We start from the raw sequence: 18,691 nt of genomic DNA, 5'->3' as shown, positions 1-18,691 counted from the left end.
AGTAGTAGAGAGAATACTACAGACACAGTGGAATCATTGAAGAAAATCTGAAATATATTGATGAAAAACAATACAGTACGATCATAACATAGGTTGATTTGAATCAAAGCAAAATAATTAGCTACGAAATAGAAAAGAAAAGACAGTACTGTAAAACATCAAATGCAGTGTTCCTCAACTTGCTTGCTTGTACTGTAAAAAGCAAAACATAGGAGTGATTACTGTACTTCTAAATTTTCATCAACTCTGTCTTGTGGATTTGGCCACAGGTTCTCATCTACATCACAATGGATGTTTTCATTAGCCAAACATCTTGGAAAAAACCTTCGGGCATGGCGAATCCAGTCCTGACACTGGTCTGCCATGATGTCATTGTATGCGTCATCCATGGCCTGGAGAAGAGTGACTTGTTCATGAGGTCGCCTATCATAAACCTTCCATCTCCATGTGGAGAAAAATTACTCAATCGGGTTAATGAAAGGAGAGCATGGGGGTAAATACAGGGTGGTTAATTGTGCATGGGCCTGAAACCATGCTTGCACCCTATGAGCATAGTGGAACCTGACATTATCCCACGCAATGACATAGGTCACGCCATCAGCTCTACAGACCTGATCAAGCTCGTCAAGGAAGGTTACAAGGAGAGCTGCATTATTTGATCCAATACGAGGTCTGCGTCCCACCACACCATCTTCTGATATAGCCGCACACATGGTAATGTTGGCCCCACGTTGTCCAGGTACTTGTATGGTTGCCCGCTGGCCAATGAAATTTCGACCTTGTCTTGGCCAGGTTAAAGCCTGCCTCATCCAAATATATGAATTTGTGATGGTTGTCATCAGCATCCAGCTCCATCACCCTCTAAAAAAAAACATTTTGGAAAGAGATTTACTAATTACTGTACAATGTAGATTTTTTATGGAATTTTACAACAGCCATCTTGAAACTGAACATACCTGAACATACTCAGTCCTCATTTGCTTCACTCTGTCTGCATTTCTTTCAAAAGGCACACGGTATAGTTGTTTTAAAGACACCTGGTGCCTTTTCAGCATGCGTGCAATAGTCGGCAAACTTATGGATTCCACATTGTTAAACATGTCTGGACAATGTCAGACAAGTGGATCCCAATCAATTTTTATATACTCGTTCCACAATGTGAACTCAATCATCAGTAACGAGTTGGCAGAATTGGACAAGCAATTACAAGGGCCTGCATCCATACAGTGCATTACTGTCAATACTGTAAATAGTCTGAAAAGGTGGTACATGGGACCATAGAAACGGTGTCTGATACGTAAAGAATGATGATGAAATATTACATCCATAGATAATGTAGTGTAATTGGTTCATGCTCCACGCTAATTGGTGACAATGAATCTCATTATCTTGAAACTTTCATGATCTAAACATGGAATATTGTTTGTCTGTTTCCATACAACTGCATTAAGAGTAATGCAACAGTTACTTATCATTTTGAGCAGTTGTATCAATTGATAGTTGGATCATTGTAATGAAATGAATAGACACTCATCTGAAATGTAATGTGTGAATTGCATTTTGAAATAGTAGTACTTTGATGAAGTTGTGTCATACTGAACAGGTGATTTTTTAAATGAACAAATGATCTTAGTTTTATGTGTATTGTATCCAAGCAATTGAAAAAAGTGTTAGTTTTGAAAAATTTGCATCATTGGTTGTGAGTTTTGTGTCTAGAGTTTTGAAAAATGGCGTCAAGGTTCTGAAATTAGTGCCAAAGTGATTGTAAAAACTGTAACACAAAAGAAGATACTTGTAAGAATGTCAGTAACCAAACACATCTCATCCCCCATTTACAGCCATGGTAGGGGAAATAAATACTATGGGAGTCAATGGGGGATGAAATCTGTTTGGATACTGACTAATGAGTATATAAGTAGCAATGAGTATAATGAGTAGTTTTTGGGTGAACTATCCCTTTAACAACTGGCACTGAAACTTGTGACTCCAGCCCTTATTTTTTGATGATATTTTTTGATGTTTAATGGCTTGTTAACCATTGCGTTCAGAACGATGAATCGTGAGTTAGCTAAGGAATTAAATCACTATGATTTATAATCAAATTAGGCTATGCTCAGAATTTTGACAATATATTTTTGATGAATCCGCTTCCAATAAAAATCAAGCAACATGATAAAAATAGCATTGATTTTTAATGTGTATTTTATTTTACTAATTTCTAGTCTTGCGACTTGTTTATGTGTTAAGACTTTCGCAGCACTGACAGAATTTTTATGCCAGTTTTTGGATTAATTATTTACAAAAAAATTTAAAACAAGAAAGTTATTTAAACATACCTTTGGTTTTTGTCGACTCAGAACCTCTTTTGCATCCCTAAGACATGTTCAGTGTTAGTACATTTTATTACATTAAATTTTGTAGTAAAATATACAAACAAATATAAATGTTGTAATTAAACATAGAAAAATATATAAATGTTGTTGTAAAAATATGTACAAACAGAAAAAAATGTTTATTGTTGTAGTTAAAATAAACAAACAGATAGTCCCGCCCAAAACTCATGACATACACTCTAAAATAAAGGTGCTTCACAATGCCATAGAAGAACCCTTTTCGTCTAAATGGTTCCATAAAGAATCTTTAACATCTTCGTGGTGAAAACAGGTTCTTCAGTTTATAAAAAGGTAAGAATAGATGGTTCTTTGCGGGTCCATAAATGGTTCTTCTATGGCATCGCAGTAATGAACCTTTGAAGCATCTTCATTTTTAAGAGTGTATGTTGAACCAGTTTTTCTTGTATCGGGCTGATCAAGAGTGCCACCACAGTATTTACACTTCAGGGAAATCAACCAGCCTTGTTCATGCTTGTTCATGTACCTGCATATGACATTTAACTAGTATTAAAAAAAGTATTTGAAGTTAGTTTTTGTGTTTTAATGGAAACTAAACAGTGCTGACTGTTTAAACCCTCAGTGGGACATGAGGTCATTGCTCTCCTCTGGTCTGTGGGGCAGGTGGTGGAGGTGTATGGTTTGCTGGCTCTGGGCATGTCTCTGTGGAATCAGCTGGTTCTGCCTGTGCTCTTCATGTGCTTCTGGCTGGTGCTGTTCGCTCTGCAGATCTACACCTACTTCAGCTCGCGCGACCAGCCGCCCTCCCGCGAGAGGCTGCTCTTCCTCTTCCTCACTAGGTCAGTGAGCATTCTTTGCTAACAACATTAAAGTCCCCGTGAACCGGAAGTTGCGATCGTTTTAACTTCTGTATTTTGACACATTTCCGAGTGAAATGGAATTTCGAATGAGAAAAATAGTGGGTGTGGCTGTCATCTTTCTCTGCGATTTGATTGGGTGTATTAAAATAGCTGTTGCATTTTGAAATGGAACTGGCAGCAGACTGACAGTTGAAGGGGAGGAGTGAATGGATGCTCCGCCCAAGCCATCTAACATACGTCACTTGAAGGGGAAGTTCACCCAAAAATCAACTTTGTATGATTTTTTACTCACCCATGTGACGTTAAACATGTTTAGAGAACTTCCGGCGTCTTCGGAGCACAAATAAAGATATTTAGGTGACATCCGAGAGATTTCCAGGCCTCCTCAAAGACATCATGGTGTCAGTTTTTGCCAAGGTCCAGAAAAGTACTAAAGACACTGCGGAAAGGCGGGATCATCTGTTAGACAGCGTAATTCATCTGTCGTCTCATCATTTGAACTATCCACACTTTAGAGCTGTGACATGGCTATATCCCAGTCGATGCAGCACAAGATCTCCATTTCCGTGGGCATTGCTAGGCACTTACGACATTTGCACCACCAGATATCCATAGCTCTTTGTCTTGTAGAAACTAGTGGCTGTGGTTGTGTCGCATCTTCTACCCTCTCTCTTAGTTCGTCTTCTGTATATTCTGGTTCGAATAAGTACGGTTGGGCAAAAAAGTGCAAGTCTTCCTCAATATCGAAATCATCAGACATTTTGCGAAGATCAGCTTATATACAGCGTGTATATATAAACAGTCTGCATGTAAACAGAGTTGCGCTTCCGCATTGTGAGTCAGAGCGCAGGCGTCCAATAGGCGCAAGCCCCATGCGGATTCGGTGCACAAACCTAATACACATGCGTCAAAGTGCTCTCGTCCAAGAAGACGAAGAAGAAGTGGTCTCGTGAACGTGCACCATACACTGACAAGACAGAGGAGAATATATCGATTAAAGTCGGTATTTTGGTTTGTTCTTCACACATAAAGCATTCTCGTCGCTTCATAAAAATTCAACTGAGCCACTATGCGCAGATGGACCAATTTAATGATGTCTTTAGTACTTTTCTGGACCTTGGCAAAAACTGACACCATGATGTCTATGAGGAGGCCTGGAAATCTCTCGTATGTCACCTAAATATCTTTATTTGTGCTCCGAAGACGCCGGAAGTTCTCTAAACATGTTTAACGTCACGTGGGTAAAAAAATCACACAAAGTAGATTTTTGGGTGAACTTCCCCATTAAGATTACAGGAAGGAAGTGCATTTTCAGATTTTAATTAAAGATTATAAGGGCACACGGTTTTTAAAAAGAGAATGACCCACATTGATAAACTATTTACAATAAACGCTGCAATATTTCATGAAAAAGTGTGCATTGTAATTTTTTATTTCACTGGGACTTTAAACTCATCATATCGACTTCTGTAAAACTGGATTAGGGATCTAAAGCAACAGATAGTTAACTAACTGTCTATGTAGATGGTGAAACAGCTTTGGAGTAGAGCCATTATCATAAACTAAAGTGAATTCCATGGAAAATAAAGTCTTGGACCACAACACATACTAATGAAATGTGATCAAGAGCGTATGTGTGTTTTTTTTCTCCAGTATTGCCGAGTGCTGTAGTACTCCGTACTCTCTGCTGGGTTTGGTCTTCACCGTGTCTTTTGTGGCGCTGGGCGTCCTCACCCTCTGCAGGTTCTACCTGCAGGGCTACAGAGCTTTCATGAATGACAACGCCATGCACAGGTAAGAAACACCTCCAAGTCGGTCTGTTTTAAGATTAATTTTAGAGCAAAGCTTGAAGATTGTAGAAGAAATGTCAAGCATTTCAAATGTTTTTCTCATTCTTGTTTTCAGAGGCATGACGGAGGGCATCACACTGTTAATCTTGGCTGTTCAGACTGGGCTCATTGAGCTGCAGGTCATTCACAGAGCCTTCCTCCTCAGTATTATCCTCTTCATCGTGGTGGCTTCCATCCTGCAGTCCATGCTGGAGATCGCTGACCCCATAGTTCTGGCGCTGGGGGCTTCCAGAGACAAGTAAGAGCAGTATACGTCACACCATACAGCAGGCTAAATGACAGGCAGTGTTCACGCCAAAGAGATTTTGTTTGAGGACCTGCTGCATAAGCCCTTTGCAGGGCTTTACAGTGCGACATATATGTCAACTAATTTGAACAAGGTAAACAACTAACTTCAGCTTATGCATGATGCATTTAGTTTATCTAAATTAGTTTTAGTTTATTTTTTTACTATTAAATATGAATATATTTGTCCACATAAAAATACAAAGTTAACCAGACTTTTATTTTGCAGGTTGTCGGAAGACACTTATTATTTAGTATGTCTGTTTCATCACTTTTGTTTACGTTTACCTTTTTTATTAATGTTTCTTATTTATACATTTGTATTCGGCCTATATTGCATTTTGAATGTAATATGGCAATGGAATGTACTAAATGGGTTTAGTTTTCACAGATATTAATGTATGCAATTTCAGCAATACATATGTTAATTTTTCTAAGAAGGAAACAAATTAGTTTTTCATGTTAAGAGACCTGTCTTATTTTCTCTTGTATATTTAGTATTGCTCTTCAATAAAGAAAAAGTACTTATTATCCGAATACCCGATTTATCGATGGAAAATCAGTAGAATACTCGATTACTAAAGTAATCAATAGCTGCAGCCCTAGATCTGTGCGATGTGGGAAAACATGGAAGGAATCACGAAAGCAGAATTCTACTATTTAAATATGTCCTCTGCTTGTTCTGCGGGTGTATGAGTTGCACACTTTAACACGTTACAAGTGTGACACTTGTAGATTTGTCTGTATCTCACTATACGAGGAGATTAACTTTATCCACAGAGTTGTTCTAAGTTTATTTTACGAGTGTTTCACTGTTTGAGTGAAGCCTCTGTCAAACACACTGAAGCTCAAGCATCTTCGCGACCACCCGCCAAAACAAAAGTCCACTTTTTTGAACCAGATGATAAAATAATGAACTTTTTATTTTTAAACAATTTATAAACTGTAGTAAACACTAAATTATACTTTAATAGTTATTATAATAAGGTTCAAATATATATAGTACACAATAATTTTACTGCAGTTTAATGTAGTAAATGCTATAGTAGACTACAATATTTTTATGGACTGATGTATTTACTACTGTTTGGTAAAGCATTGAAAATACAGAACTCAGAAAAATTTAAAAGTAAAAATTTGGGGAAAAATAAAAAATTATATGGCCCTAATTTATCCATTTGTATAACGTCAATGTCCTTTTTCAGTTGCCTGTCTATTTTTGTGATGACCTGCACTAACAGACTTATATTTGTACTACAACTGTTTGTGCTAAAAAAACGTTAAACTTCTGTAGCAACGGTGCTATGTGCAAAAAAAGTTAACGTACAGCCCTGCTTTGTGTCTTGCAGGAGCCTGTGGAAACACTTCAGAGCCGTCAGTCTGTGTCTCTTCCTGTTGGTCTTCCCTGCTTATATGGCATACATGATCTGTCAGTTCTTCCGCATGGACTTCTGGCTGCTCATAATCATCTCCTCCAGCATCCTCACCTCACTGCAGGTACACACATCTCTCATGCAGAACAAATGCTAATAGATGTGAACAGAATCGGTAGAAACTGTGACTTGTACATTTTTAGGAAAAATACAAATGAACGCTTGTTCTCTTTCAGGTTCTTGGCACCCTTCTGATCTACATACTCTTTATGGTGGAGGAGTTTCGCAAGGCTCCGGTTGAGAACATGGACGAAGTTATCTACTGCGTCAACGGGACCTACCGGCTCCTCGAGTTCCTGGTGGCAGTCTGCGTGGTGGCCTATGGCGTTTCCGAGACCCTGTTTGGAGAATGGACCGTAATGGGCTCCACCATCATCCTGGTTCACTCCTACTATAACGTGTGGCTAAGAGCCCAGCTGGGCTGGCAGAGCTTCCTGTTACGCAGAGACGCCGTCCACAAGATTCAAAGCATGCCCATTGCTTCTCCATTACAGCTACAGCAACATAATGACATCTGTTCAATCTGCTTTCAGGTAAAGAGCTGGTGAAGGGACTTAAAGATGGATCTTTTGAGTCGTTTCTGAATGTAAACATGTTTCACTTCCTCTTCTTGCAGGATATGAAGTCAGCCGTCATCACTCCCTGTAGCCACTTTTTCCACGCCACTTGTCTGAAGAAATGGCTGTATGTGCAAGAGACCTGTCCTCTCTGTCACGGCAACCTCAAAAGCCAATTGCAGCCAGCCAGCGCTCCAGGTGTGACATCACAAGACGCTCTACCAGCCAATCAGAACCCAGCGGAGGCAGAGCAAGGTGAACCACAGGAAGAACCGATCACGGAAGAAAGCACGCTAGCAACAACGCGATCTCTAACTGATCCAGAACTTGAGAACTTACCGGGGAGTTTGCAGTCCCCATCCAAAGAATGTGATGCACCGTCAGAAGCCGAGAGCAGCATAGGTCCAGCTTGTGATCTGGACGGTGAGGCTTCGTGCTCCACGTTGGGTTTCCATTCCTCTTCCTGAGCAAAGAGAAACGCTGTCTATAATCAGCCTGTTACGTCACACCATATTGCCAACATTAGAAGATGATAAAAGTGTTGGTTCAGTCCAGTTCTGACTTCCTAGTTGACTTTCCTCCGTAGAGCAAAAATGGAGATGAAAGCAGAACGTTCAGAATGCTCTTTCACACAGTGAACGTGAATATGGGGACGTGGGTTCCAAAGTTACTAAAATTGTTCTCACAAATTCACAGATTTATTCATTTAGAATTGGTGCTTTACTCATACAAACACTTATTTTTAAAGACCATAAGCAAACATGTTCACTTTGATCAAAAAGAGCAGCTGTCACGGTCTGCTAAACTTTGTGTTTTATGAAAGAAGGACAGTCATACAGGTTTGGAGTGATCTCACGGATGCATCGATTTGGTTTGCTCCGTTCACATCGTTGGTCAACACATTTCATTTTCATCGGTCGAAATCATTTTCAACATGCGTCCAACCAAAACATGGACTTCATCCCCATGGAGATAATGAACTGTTCCTGCTTCACACATTATCGTATCTACACGCTTGATTTAGCTTTTTGGAAATAAGACTTGTGTATACGTAAAATGGTTCCGAAAGGAGCCGCAAGTTCATTGAAGAGAAAATCAAGTGCCATTGTGCCAGGTCATCTTGTTTTATCACAAAGAGCCTCCTTTTATTACCCTGATTTTACGTGTGACGCGAGATGGCTTATCAAACCGGTTTCTGTCACATGTTAACCATGTGTCAGAAAAAATGTTAAAATTGTCTGAAATAGCGTGTATTTGTCCGTTTGGCAGTTGGCTTGATTCCTAGAAGCGAATGTCTTTAAAAGCATATTGCAGACTGTAGACCAAACCTGTTTTCTGGTTTTAATGGATATTTAGTGATAAGACAATCAGTTGAAGGCATTTTTAGGATGGATGCTTCATTTAAGGTCATCTTTTTCATAGAATGAAACTTAAATATTTCGTTCAGGGTGAATCTCATCAAAACATGTTCTGGTCACATTTCACCCCAAAATTAAATAATAAAAGAAATGAAAATCTCAAGTTAGAAAACTATTATGCTATATTCATACTTAAATTGTGCATTAATCCAACAGTTTGGATAATACATGAATCTCAAAATGTAATTTTATTTTGGAGTGAAATTATGGCTTGGTTTTTGAAAGATTTGTGAGATTCATGCTTAAGCATGGCTGTTGACTAAGAACGCTTGGTTATCGTGGTCTTAGCTTTCAGGAATACACTCCATTCCAAGCCATGCCTTGCTATGTGTTTGCACTAATGTTTATAGCGAATAACAGTCGGTTTTGTCTTGTTGGGCAACAAATGCTCTCAGAGGAAATGAAGTACAGCTCAATATGAATGTTTGTACATATGCAGGCAAATAGATCCGTTGTATATTCTTTTACCATGTTTTTGATATGCCGTACAGTGTTAAAGCAGCTATGAGCATTGTGAAGTGTCTGGAGGATCAGTGTGAACACTGTTAAGAGTGGGATTGATCTCTGGACACTGAGTGCGTTTGTGCTGATCTTTACGTGACACATTTCAGAATGGCAGGTTTGTGTGAATGAGTACATTCAATGTATGAGCAAACACAAATGCCATTTGATAAACTGCTCTGTATTTGATTATTTTTGCACAATTTTCTTAAACGAAAATAAATGGAAATGCAACTCGAATAGAGCTGAGGACATTGTTATTATTTATTCATGTGACGTCACGCACTTACGGGTCCGCCCCGCTGACGGGCAAAAGAAGGCTGTCTTTCGCTGTCCGCAGGTGAGTGATTTTTTGTTATATTAATATAACGTTAGTTATAGTAATAAATAATAATGTAGTAATAGTTGTGCAATAAAAATGCACCAACAGTTGAGGAGACAAGTCTGAGCTGTGACGGAATCCCGTTCCAGAAAAACCCCAGAAAGGAGGGATTTGTGAATTTTGTGCCATAAACTAAAAATACAATTATTTGCTAATCCTTTTGCACCTTTATTCGATCTTTATTTAGTATAAAGAGTATTATTCTGACTTAACTTTGTTTTTCATGAATGTGTAATACAATACAATACGATACGATATACAATCCTGGTTATTAGTTATAAGCTGAGTGAATCTCCACAAAATAGAAACTGAAGGTGAGCTCTGACAGGAATCTGGCGGTTTTAAGTGATTAAATACAGTGTCGCAAGTGCCTAATACATGTAGTCCGTGTTTATATTTTAGGTTTTTCTTTCTGTTAAGGGGTTATTTAAACGTTTATGCTTCGAAACAGAAGCAAATTGACCGACTTGTGCTGTCCCCAAACCGCTGCTTTCTTGCACGCCAGCCCCCCGGTAGGTCACGACTGAAAACTATGAATACAGTCAGATTAAGACGAACTGGGATTTTATGATTTTATCAGAGAAATTCCCTTTATGTTATCATATTTTAAACAGACCTGCAAGTGGTCTTTTAAATAAGATACACTTATTCTTATAATAACGCTCATACTGGAAAATCAGAGTCTGATGAACTCAATAGCCCCATGAACTTATTAACTTCATGTTTGGTTTGCAATGTTAAACGCTTGATTCATATTGGACTGGTGTCTTTCTTGATCCCCGTTCATTCACGTGCATATAGAGGGACAGTAAGTCCACAGGATGAGCTAACACACACTTTGTCAAAAGTGTTTTCCCAACTACCTTTCACAGGCTAGATAATTCAGTTACAATTACATTATGTTTGCAAGTGCCTAGTATAAGCCGAACTAATAAACGAATAGGAATTTGCCACTATATTCCATCCAAGTGTTTTTCAATTGTCCACATACATGCACATTGAGGCACTTTAAACAATTAACGTGTTTTGCCCTTTACTGTAAACCATTTAACACCATTGCTTCACTGATTTTGTAACTAATGAAAACTAAGTTGAACCTAATGAAACTTTAGATGTAGTTTTCTGCTGTGAACACACGATGGCACTGGTGTATCATGGTTTTGGACTTACAGGTTTCGCTTAAATCGTGTTCAACTGACAGCGCAAAATTAAATATTTGATAAATGTTATTTTGCGGAACTAATCAAATTTATCTTAAGAATATATATTTTTTGCATAATCGATAAAGTGTCAAATGATTAATAATATAAACTGTATAGGCTACTGAAAATAAGTCAGTTTGAGATTACCTAAACACGGTGCAACGTCAAATGTTTTTTATTTATTTAATAATTTGAAAGCATCATTATGCGTGTAAATAGCTTATTTATTATTGTTTAGATGTACAACATTTGGGTCTTTTTTATAAATCGATAGTCTTTAAATGACCACTATTCTATTTATCTCGAAAAATTGGTGGTTGAATCGCTATGACATTGACCTTTTACCTGTAGAAGGAACATCTTACTTTTAGATTAAAGTAGTAATAATAATAATAACAACGAGTGAGTGTCACTGGGCATGTTGTGATTGTGTGTTAGTTGTATGATTGTGAGTTTATTCCTCACAGTGTGTCGTGGGAGAATGAAGAGACAGACTATAAATCCAGTGAGTCAAGGGTCCAGAATGCACGCGGCTGCATAGATGTCACTCACAGTCACAGCTCAGATAAATAAAGAGGTTACAGTGAGAAATGTTTTGCGTTGTGTGTTTGTTTAAGCCAGAGACGGGGTTCGTTTGCATTTGGTTGGGTTGTATATAATTTTTCTACTTTCTTTTTTATTTATTTACAACTATAGCCTGCGCTGTGATCGATCGTGTTAGCGTGGGATCTCTGTCCATAAATGTAAACGATTATAATTACAGTAAACAAATAGTCGACCACAGCATTATTATTATAAGTTTGAAATTCCGTTAGAAGTTTACATTCTGTATTATTGCATTAAAAGAAGAAACGGACCAAAATTAGCCTATTCAACACAACTGATATTGAGTTTTTTAATTTTTAATTTTCCAAAATATGTCAAATATTAGATGCTGTCGGTAATCTATATTTTCGATCCATTTATGATTTTGTCAAACAAGACAATGAGACATGAGTCAGTCTAGCAGCTGTACAAAGCACTAGGCTATATGCCCAGACGGTTTTGCGTCTTAAATTGCGTAATGTGCAATTTTGCATCATCTGTATTCTATTTCTTTTAATTTCCCCGCAGATTTCCGGGCTCACAAAACAACTATTATTTTGGCCAATATATACGTCAAACAAATGAAACACTGTATAAAAATCCATTGCTTTAAAGTTTGTAAAGATCACTACAGAAAAATACAACAAAGTAAATACGCATTATGGAAAGTCAAATGAAACGTTTATTTCAATGAGTAAAGACACTTTATCCTATTTGGAAATAGAATTTTGGTGAACGACATATTACTGTTTGAAAAAGTACAAGGAATAATCTCAGATATATTTAAACTCAATCAAACTGTGAGCCAATGCAATTGTCATACATTGTGTCTGAACCAACGTAACGCGTGGACGGTTAATAAACAGTGACATAAAATCTGTCCGTATTAATGGCTCTTATAGGTTTTTATTTCAAGAGCCTTTTACCCTTTTACACGTGAACATTGCCTAAAGTGTTTTATTGTCAAGCCGGCAATTACTGCATGGCGTCCAACGAAGATCTGAAGATGGATCGATACAGACTCAATTTTCCAGAGGTTTATCTGTAGCGTCTAACTCCAATCAGCCTCTTTTTAACGCTCGTGTAATGCCTTCTGACAAACTGATGGAGAGGGTGGAGGAGAGAGAGAGAGAGGGGATGGGGTTTAATATGTAAAGAGAGGATGGGAGCGCTAGTTGGGCGGATCTGATGCTTGCTTTGCCTTTGGACCGCCTCTCCCGGTCCCTCCTTCAAGCCTCTGGGGCTGGTGTGCTCGTGTTTAGTTTCCTCTCATAGTCAAAGGAAGGATTGATTCCTTTGGGAAGGGACACAAATCACTTCAATTTGAACAAGAGGGGCATTGGCGCTCCAAGGATATTGCCATCTCATATTTACCCACTTTTGCGTTTTCCTTTTTCTGCTTAAGAAAGATCAGAAGAGGAAAAGGAAGAGTTAAGGGGAAAAGTTGTAAGGGAATTATGATATTTCATATTAGATCTGCCTAATCGTTCTGTGTTTCTAAATCAGAAACACCAGCTGGTCCGAGGAAACATTACCGGTACACTGACGGCACATTTGGAGAAACTGCGTCTTGTTTCCACATTCCTTGAATATATCGCGGTCTCTTTTCCCTCTTGGAGACGACGGGATCTGTGCTTGTTTTCAAACTCTTTTCAATCTGAGCGCTGAGCTGTCAGATCTCTCCCTCTCTCTCTTTTACGCACGGGAGGTGGGCACCTGAGAACGGTATCGCGCACCGACGGGACGGGAGTGTGAGAGTTCCCGTTTTCATGTTTGGGATTCAGGAGAGCATCCAAAGGAGTGGGAGTACTTTGAAAGAAGAGCCCATCGGAGCCGGCATGAACGCAGTCCGAACATGGATGCAAGGTGCCGGGGTGCTGGATGCGAACACGGCCGCGCAGAGGTAAGAGACCCCCGGGGCTGCGTCTTCACCTCCCAGCGCGATGACTACCACGGAGCGTGGACTGATAATGCTGCTGGGGTTTGGTTCGGAAAAACCCTACCAGGATTTCTTTTTTTTTCAGGATTAAGCCTTTTATTCGCTTTTCGTTATTTGGTGAGCTTTGATGCGCTCCTTTGGATGCAAAGTTTGGGTACTTCGCCAAAGCTCACCTTCTTTTGCGTGTAGTCACATTTTTAGACATCTTAAGACAGCTGGACAGGCTGACCTGCTGGATTTTTATATAATATTAATAACAATAAAACAAGATAATAATAGTTTAATCACAGATTAAATCTTTCGCAAATGTTATTGCTTTAGTTGTTATTGTTACACCTCACGTTGTCAATCAGTGGACAACAAACTAACAACAGCTGACAATTATACATTATACTTTAAGTGACACGTCCACAACAATATCTATAAGGATGTTTAACATGGATCCTTTTTGCGTGTTTTACCCGCAGCGGAGTGGGGCTGGCCAGGGCGCACTTCGAGAAACAGCCGCCCTCAAATCTTCGCAAATCCAACTTCTTCCACTTCGTTTTAGCGCTTTATGACCGGCAAGGACAACCAGTAGAAATTGAGAGAACGTCTTTTGTTGGATTTGTGGAAAAAGAGAAGGTAAGTTTCCTAAATGAACTTCAAAACATTAATATATTGATTTTTAACATCACGCTGTAAACGGTGTACAAGTGCATATGTTTGTCTTTATATATAAATACACAAACTGTATTTCTGTGTATTTTAAAGGTGAATACAATTTTAAAATAAGTAGCCTAAATAAACTCATGTACAATAAAAAAAAAATTGTATGTATTTATTGTGAACATGAATTAATATATTGTGCATTATTGTGATCAGCAGTCATATAATATAATCATGTTTGTTTAAATATTAACGGAATGAAGAAACGTTTTTTAAGTTAAGTTAATTAAGTTAAATTAGTATAGTTAGACTAGTTAGTTAGTAGGCTAATGTTTAACTTGTAATTCCAAAAAATCGTAAATTGGCCTAATATTTCTCTTTTAATACAAAACAACTATTCTGTTGGCTTTTACATGCCACTTATTTGACTCTACATTTTATCCGTACTAAATTACATATTTACATATTTAAAAAAAACTATTTAACGTTATACATTTATATGCACATGGGCCTACCTAAAATAAATTCACCATATATATCCCAACTTAATATAACACATTACAACATTTTTTATATCAATTAAATTTTCATTAATTTTGTTTATAAGATTTAAACAAAAAAGACTGTTACTAAAATTCGCTGCATACAACCAAAATCCAAGAATGGCAAGTTTGGGCCCAAACGTTACAATTTTGTTGCGCAGGGACTGTTTATATAGTCTTGTGTTGTGAGACCTAATGTAAAATTATTTTTATGCCCAGGAGACTACTGGAGAAAAGACAAACAATGGAATACATTACAGACTGCAACTTCTTTACAGCAACGGTAAGACATTTCCATATTTGCGCACCATGCATGCTTGAGTTTGCGCACTTTCCCGATGCGTGACATTGATCGTGTTTTGCATTTCAGTCGACAAAAATAGCAGCAGCAGGTGCCGTCAAGATAGATCTCAATTTTACTAAGATTGGCAGTGATTTAAACCGAGCATTAAAACCACCAGGATCGTTTCTGTCTTAACAATTAGACATAATTGTCTCAACAATAAACAACTTTCTTTATTCACATCAAAGCGCGACTCTTGAAATACGTCCTCTTTTGGACGAATGTTTTGTTTTAATTCATTTATAATTAATTCAAAGTTTAAATCAATTAGAAACCAATTTCCGACCAATAAACATTAATTGTTAATGTGTTTTCCGTCGAGTGAGTCTGAATGGATGTGGATTGATCATGTTTATTAATGTATAATCTGACAAGCTGCCTATCATCTGTCTTCTGGTCAGTTTCAAAACATCCGAACAATAAACCTCTCTACCTCTCCAACATACTTTAATATTGATCAATTTTACGAATGCATTTTTACAACTATGAATATTTTTCTTTTAGCTATGTGAATTAATTTGACTTTGACTTTGAATTTGACACTGTGTATATGCATATGAGCAGCTGTGTTCAATTACTGATTTTGTGATATGAGTAATCTAAATACTCTTTCAAATGCTTTATATATTGTTAAAAGGTCTACATGCAATATGACAATTGGAAGTACATATTGTGCAGTTTGCTTGGTGCAGTTTTCAACATTTACAATTTCAGTGCATTGTAATGCCCGTCTTAATTCACCTACAGATGTTAAATATGTTATTAAAAATATAATGAAAAGCAAATTGTCTCTCCCCTTCATGTCAATTGTGTCTCTGTGTTACAGGAATCAGAACAGAGCAGGATTTTTATGTAAGACTAATTGACTCCATGACTAAACAGGTAAGGGTTCATCTCTAATGTTACACCACCATCTGCACATGTCACGGGGGGTTAATTCAAACAAGCTGGGGCATCAAGACACACTAAAGGTTACTGTTTCTGCCCGGCAAAAATGAATCTCGCAGTGTAATGGACACAAATGCGTTTTTATATGCCTGCATCTTCAGTGGGACATTTTTACATTCCCAGTGAATCCGGCATCATTAGGTGTCCTGTGGCCTCTTTTGGATGTTGTGTGCTGTCCAGTTTGTGTGACCATTTATTTACTTTCACAAATGTTGCTTATCATATGCTTACAAGATGTTATTTTTACTAACTTACACACACACACACAGACACACACAAGTACACAAGAGACGTTCTAAGTAGAACTTTCTGTTCATATTCATGCATGTGTTTATGTTGCTCATTGGTGGGGTACAGATGTCATGCTTGGCTGCCTCCTGAACGCTTGCTTGTTTTATTTCTAGTACGTATACTATGGATCGGCGTTATTAGTGTTGCCCGTTTCCTGTTGCCTGTTTGATTTTATCCGTCACCGAAGACATGTGTGGCCCTGGGCTAGTGTCTGGGTTCAGATGGTTTATAAATAGCAGTGTGTGCAAGAGAAAGAAAAGCTGACCCCAGATCAGCCCTCATGGATTTGTCACGATTATCATTGTGATTAGTCACAAAGTGTTCATTAAACATCTCCCTATTTATTAGCTTCAAACCAAGAAAGGATCCACGTGAAGCTGCGGTCGCTAACTTACCCACGGGCCCATGTCGTTCCAGACTAAGTCGTGTTGCGGGAGCTTCAAAGCACGTTAAACCCCAGTAGCTGCCACTTTGACAGCGCGAGCATGGCAGTAGGTAGAGGAGCTGTTGTTTCCTAACTATCGCTTTGCGACGCTTCGTGGGAGGACATGGCACTTTTGAGCGAAGTGTCGCTGGAGCGCTGTTTATCAGTGTCAAGTAAAAAAATAATCACCCAGACGCCTCGGCTTCCCCTGTTTGTAGTTGTTTGCCGGCAGTTTTCATGTCAGTCGGCTCGGAGTATATTTAGCACTTGTATTCATTATTTTTTCGCAGGTAATAGAACACGTGTAAAGGAAGTCACAAGGAATATGTCTGTGATCACATTTTGCTACCATATTGTGTGCGGGAAACTTTCAAGCTATGGTTAAATGACTCGCTTACGGTTGGATTGGAAGTGTGCTTCAATTCAGAGATCAGGGAATGGGAGACAGACGATACAGAACTCTGGTCTCGGCCAGAACAACACGACTAGTCAACCCAAGTGATATATTCACTGCATGCGCAGTTTGGTCGGCATATGTGTTTGATTTCCTCAGGTGAATGAGAGAAGGGTTCGGGATCATATGTGGTTTCGCTCAGGGGCAGTTAGGCCTGTTGAGGGTAGAAATGAGACCTGGATATGGGCTGACCACAGGACGGCTACAGGTGTTTCCGCCCATGTTGCGGCTCTGGCTCAGTTTGCAGAGTGTGCACTCCTGGGAATGAAGCTCAGATGAGCGAGCGAAAATCTTCTTTGCTACTCCTTGGCGGTCATTATCAGGTTACAGACAACCTGAGTAATCTTTTGTGATCTTCGGTGTCCCCCGACGGCTGTCCACAATCGCTCGGATATGTAGTTGTGTGGGTCTAGTTATTAGGATGCGAGTTAGCGCAGAGCTTTTGAATTTGGGAATAAAGTGGGCATCTAGTGTGTTTCAGTGCTAAGTATGGCCACTATATTTTCAGTCGACCCATCTGTTTATGTCTTGGTGGGAGAACAGCAGCTTTAGCAGGGTGTACTTTTGCTGTAATAGTGTTGAGATGTGTTGTTAGCGCTCTTCGAGTGGTTACAGAGCCTGTTATTGTGTGGCGAGACTGATTTACTGTTGAGTCTTGCTGCTGCGCAACAGTTGCACAAAGATGCGTGTTATTTTGGTAGTTGCTGTCATGGCCAAATTATTAGTTTCAGCAGATACAGTAAACATCTCAGGGTTTGGCATTTAAATTTAATTTACGGTTTATGTTGTTGCTGTGGCGCAGGGGTTAGCAAACATGCTAAGAATCCAACATGTTGTGTTTGATGCTAATGCAAGTGATTCAAGCTTGAATTCACTTTATTTGTCATTCCTGCTTCCTCCTTTTCTTTACATTATATTTGAATCTTTTTGTAGTGCTATACTAACCCGTTCATGCATAAATTTATGACAACCCCAGTTAGGTTTTTTCTTTTTTTGTGTGTGTTTTTATTGCTCTTGGGGTATGTAAAGCAAGAACTATTTTACACAGATTTTTCAAAGGGATTTTCAGATGCCAGACCAGTTGAGTGGATGGTATGCGTTTTGTTTTTGTTTGTAGAGATACTGTAGCTGTCCACTGTAGTGACGACTAGGGATGCACGATAAACGGCCATATTGGTATCGGCCGATAAATATTCATTTGAAGTGTTAATATTTTAGCGATAAATCATAAATCATTAGCTCTGGTTAAACTTCTTCAGCTGCACGCTGCTCAATGTTAAAATACAATACAGCGCTGTCTTTCTGTCGTGATCATTCACTTACTGTTATTAGCCAAACATTGTCGATGTAGGTACAGTGTGTAGATACAGTATTTATGAATGTGTAAATTATAGGAACAAAAGTATATTGTTTGAATCAGACTGCTGTCTGAATGCTTTCTGTGTTGAGACCTGTTAGACTTGTGGCTATTAAAAACATTTTGGTTCCTCTTGAAGAACATCTATAATTTGTTTATTAAATAAAACATATACCAGAAGAGTTTGAAGGTTTAAGAATCGTTAACTAGTGTAAAGTAGGCTTGGTACATGATTTTCAGGGGAAAAAAGAGAACTAATGGTTACCTTGTTTTCTGCAGCCAGTGAATGTTTTCAAATAAAACCAGTTGTCCACTTTTTGC

General features: G+C 38.5%; 2 protein-coding genes across 4 annotated transcripts in view; both read left to right on the top strand.

The window, feature by feature from the left end:
• rnf145b (ring finger protein 145b) overlaps window positions 1–9,495 on the top strand; it is a 39,032-nt gene extending 29,537 nt beyond the window's left edge. Inside the window, exons 6-11 of the mRNA XM_057360138.1 lie at window positions 3,015–3,190; window positions 4,865–5,005; window positions 5,117–5,299; window positions 6,696–6,843; window positions 6,956–7,312; window positions 7,396–9,495. Of these exons, the coding sequence (XP_057216121.1) occupies window positions 3,015–3,190; window positions 4,865–5,005; window positions 5,117–5,299; window positions 6,696–6,843; window positions 6,956–7,312; window positions 7,396–7,803 (1,413 nt within the window). The 3' untranslated portion in view covers window positions 7,804–9,495. The remainder of the gene's footprint in view (window positions 1–3,014; window positions 3,191–4,864; window positions 5,006–5,116; window positions 5,300–6,695; window positions 6,844–6,955; window positions 7,313–7,395) is intronic.
• A 3,221-nt stretch (window positions 9,496–12,716) lies between these two features.
• Window positions 12,717–18,691, top strand: part of ebf1b (EBF transcription factor 1b) — a 112,128-nt gene continuing 106,153 nt past the window's right edge. For all 3 annotated transcript variants that reach the window (XM_057360604.1, XM_057360605.1, XM_057360603.1), the window contains exons 1-4: window positions 12,717–13,327; window positions 13,831–13,987; window positions 14,773–14,836; window positions 15,723–15,778. In XM_057360604.1, coding sequence (XP_057216587.1) covers window positions 13,194–13,327; window positions 13,831–13,987; window positions 14,773–14,836; window positions 15,723–15,778 — 411 coding nt within the window. In that variant the 5' untranslated portion in view covers window positions 12,717–13,193. The remainder of the gene's footprint in view (window positions 13,328–13,830; window positions 13,988–14,772; window positions 14,837–15,722; window positions 15,779–18,691) is intronic.

Source organism: Triplophysa rosa, linkage group LG19, assembly GCF_024868665.1.
Source record: "Triplophysa rosa linkage group LG19, Trosa_1v2, whole genome shotgun sequence".
NCBI classification, from domain to species: Eukaryota; Metazoa; Chordata; class Actinopteri; order Cypriniformes; family Nemacheilidae; genus Triplophysa; species Triplophysa rosa.
This window is presented reverse-complemented; position numbering and strand designations above follow the sequence as displayed.